This window comes from Octodon degus, unplaced genomic scaffold, assembly GCF_000260255.1.
Source record: "Octodon degus isolate 3935 unplaced genomic scaffold, OctDeg1.0 scaffold00018, whole genome shotgun sequence".
Classification (NCBI taxonomy): domain Eukaryota; kingdom Metazoa; phylum Chordata; class Mammalia; order Rodentia; family Octodontidae; genus Octodon; species Octodon degus.
In genome coordinates, this window is record NW_004524594.1 from 21,840,192 (window position 1) to 21,843,884 (window position 3,693).

The window sequence follows — 3,693 nt, forward strand, 5'->3', positions numbered from 1 at the left end:
AAATAAAGATTCAATCCCAAGCACCACAAAAAATGTTGTATGAAATATGAAATTACTGCATAAGAAGTGCCACATATACTATAAAATTATGTAACAAATACAACAATTTCTATTTCTTCCAACTTCTGACCACATCTTATAGCCACCCCCATTTCACAAGTCCCCCATCTCCTCTATGCTCATGGCTCAGCCCACTTTATGAAATCCTCACCTCTTTCTATTTCTAAATTCTATCCCCAAAGTTCCCTGCCTAGTCTGCAAGCCCCTGAGACCACCAGCTTTCTGAGATGTTTCTTCTGGCCCAGAGACCATGGGTATGGTTACCTTTTCAAAATATAGATGTTACCATTGCGGCAAGCGGCTGCAAGCTCGAACTCCACATCAAACTGGCCGGAAGCATCCAGGAAGACGGGCACACTGGGAATGTCCATCTGTAGAGAAAAGGCTCACACATCCTGTCCCCCTCCCCTAAGAGACTCCTCCAAGTTAGCGCCTTGTCTGAAGTCTCAGTCTCCTCACTCTCACCCTGTTAGTCACAGGGTAAACTCATACAATTTTCTGGAGGGAAACTGAGCATTAGATAGCAAAAGCATTTTTGTCTTATCCACTAGTTAAACTGCTGCCTCCAGGGCTGCACTGTAAGGAGATAATTTAAACAAGCACACACAAGACATTTGGTCAAGAAAATCTAATAATAGTGACAAACTAAAAACAGTTTGAGGGGCCGGGGAGATAGATAGCTCAGCTGAGTAAGTACTTGCCTGGCAAGTACAAGGGCCTGAGTTCAATCCCCAGTTCCGCCAAATAAATAAATAAATACATACATACATACATACATAAGTTTGAATGCATAGTAGGTGATAGGGCAAATAAATTATAATGCATCTATATAATAGATCTAGCTTTTTAAAAGGTTGATGTGGCTTTATAGACACGGAATATAATGCTATACTGCAATGTGGGTTTTTTTTGTTTTGTTTTGGTTTTGGTGGTACCAGGGATTGAACTCAGGACTTTGTGCTTGCCAGGCAAGCACTTATTCAACTGAGCTATCTCCTTGGCCCCTATACTGCAATGTGAAAACAGCAAATTACATGAATTTGTATCATGACTGTTTTTATGATGTATATACAGTTATATGACCATGTCCATATATGAAAATGTCCAGAAATGATACATGCCAAAACTTTTAACAGTGGTGGGATTTCTGGATGTGAATCTTTTTCTTTATGCTTAGCTAGTTTCTAGTTTTCTGCCATGTATGTGTACTACCCAGAACAGACTAGGAACACAGGGAGGGTATGCAGCCCAGAACGTGGGCATGCTCAGGGCTGGAGCCAACACTGACCTCAGCCAAAACAGTGAAGGCCTCAGGGTCGATAACCAGGAGGCCCTTATTCTCAGTGCCCAGCACAAGACAGGAAATGGCATCTTCATCAGCCAGGGTCTTCTTCAAGGTGGTCATGGTGGTGATGACTGTCTGTAGAAGGCCCACAGAGTCACACAGGGAACCTTCCCACCCCGGAGACACCCCTACATGCCGCAGCAGAGAAGAAACAGGGCAAAGAGGAAGGCGTCAGAAATGTGACCAATGGGCGCACTGAGCTGGTGACCAAGTCTGGGTGTGGTGGTGCACGCCTATAATCCCAGCGCTGGGGAGGCTGAAAACAGGAGGATCACTACAAGTCTGAGCTGCATAGTGAAACCCTGTACCAAATACATAAAGTAAAAAAAAAAAAAAAAAAAAAAGTGACCAAATACTTGGGTGCAAAGTTGTTATGGCAACAAATCTTCCTTCCTAACAAAAAAGCACTGTATGAGTCACTTATGAACTATTCATATAATTAAAAAAAAGTAACCATTAAAAAATATTCAGGACAGTCTCTGCCTTTCCCGGTGCAACAGCGGCGAAAAACGCTGCCAGTGCCAGGGCTGCACTTGCCACTTCGGGAGCCTGTGAGAAGTACGCCCGGCCCCAACACACGGGGCTGAAGGCTGGGGACCCGGGAGCGAGTGGGCAGGAGCGGCATGCCGTGCGGGGCGGCCAGCGGCCTGTCGCCCCAATAAAGTGTTTTGATGAGAAAAAAAGAAAATCAGTGGAGATTGGGCGTGGTGGCGCATGCCTGTAATTCTAGCTCCTGGGAGGCCGTAAACAGGCCTATCACTATGAGTCTGATCTAGTAGTGAGACCCTAAATACCCCGTAGACCCTTCCCTAAAATATAAAATAAATTCAGTGGAGGAAGGATTCTCATGGGAGAAAAAAATAGGGTAAAAAGTCATGTTAGGGTAATTACAGTTTTTTAAAAATACATTATATAAAAAAAATTATTTATTTATTTGGTACAGGGTCTCACTATGCAGCTCGGACTCGTAGTGATCCTCCTGTCTCAGCTTCCCCAGTGCTAAAATTACACGTGTGCACCACCATGCCCGGTTCTGGGGCCAGTGCAGGGGGTTCTGGGGCTGGTACCGCATGTGGTACTTGGGATCAAACTTGGGACCTTGTGCTTGCCAGGCAGGCACTTAGACCACTGAGCTATCTCCCAAGCCATTTTATTTTATTCATTTTATATTTCATTTCATTTTATTTACTGGTACAGAGAATTGAACTCACAACCTTGTGCTTGCCAGGAAGGCATTGTATCACTGAGCTATAGCCTTAGCCTTTTTTTTTTTTTTAATTGTTTTCCTTTTAACTGGATAACAAACAATGACAAAAGGATAAGGATGCTTCCTTTCAAAGAAATTTTCCATACATATGAGCAGGACCCAAATGTTTTTCTTTGGATAAATTATTTGTTCACTGTGTGATCATCATTAAGACTTTTTGAAAAAGGAATCATTCTTAACACCTAGTGCAGGAGAAACATCACAGGAATGTGAGCAGATATAAGTGGTTCCCAGACCAGTAATGACACATGCTTGGGAAGATTGTCCCCACCTCCCTAGCTCAATAATTTATGTATTTGATACAGAGTCTCACTCTGCAGCTTGGAGGTAGGGCTGGCACAGCATGCGGTGCCAGGGATCGAACCCAGTCCTTGCACCCTTGCACTTGCCAGGCAGGTGCTTAGACCACTGGCTATCTACGAGGCCCCTTCCAGCTCAATAATTAATTAACTTCTTAGTCTGAAAAATACTCAAAGATGTTGACAACTATAGATCTGAGCTGCTGACCTGAAGGAAGGAACAATACTTTTCGGCAGCACATGTCAGTCAGTATGTTCAGCTACAGTGACCTTGATGATTGTAGCCGGTGGTCACAAGGGTTTCTAACCTATGGCACAGCTCTGGGAGCCTGTCTCTCTACTACAGGTTGGTGACACTAGGTCAGGAAACACAGGAGCTTATCAGTGTGATCGATAAAGCCACAAAAATTTATGAAGAAATGTGCCAAAAAGAATAGGTATCTCTGGACAGTGAAATTATAGTCACTCATATTTCTCCTTTATATTTGCCTTTATTTTCCAAAACTTCTGTAATAAAAATATAATACCCTTTTCATTTTTCAGACAGGGTCTTGCTATGTATTGTAGGCTGGACTTGAACTCACTATGGAGCTCAGGTTGGCCTCAAAGTCATGGCAAGTTAGATAATGTGGCAAGTTAGATAATATTATGTATCTATACAGATCTATCTGTAGACAATGTGTGTGTGTATATATATATATATATATATTTTTTTTAATTTT

The 3,693-nt window shown here is 42.7% G+C and overlaps 1 protein-coding gene across 3 annotated transcripts in view; it reads right to left on the minus strand.

Moving 5' to 3' along the window:
• Bbs1 (Bardet-Biedl syndrome 1) overlaps positions 1-3,693 on the minus strand; it is a 19,294-nt gene that overhangs the window by 12,314 nt on the left and 3,287 nt on the right. For all 3 annotated transcript variants that reach the window (XM_023710604.1, XM_004627188.2, XM_023710605.1), the window contains exons 8-9: positions 1,349-1,480; positions 325-431 (exon numbers count right to left, since the gene is read on the minus strand). In XM_023710604.1, coding sequence (XP_023566372.1) covers positions 325-431; positions 1,349-1,480 — 239 coding nt within the window. The remainder of the gene's footprint in view (positions 1-324; positions 432-1,348; positions 1,481-3,693) is intronic.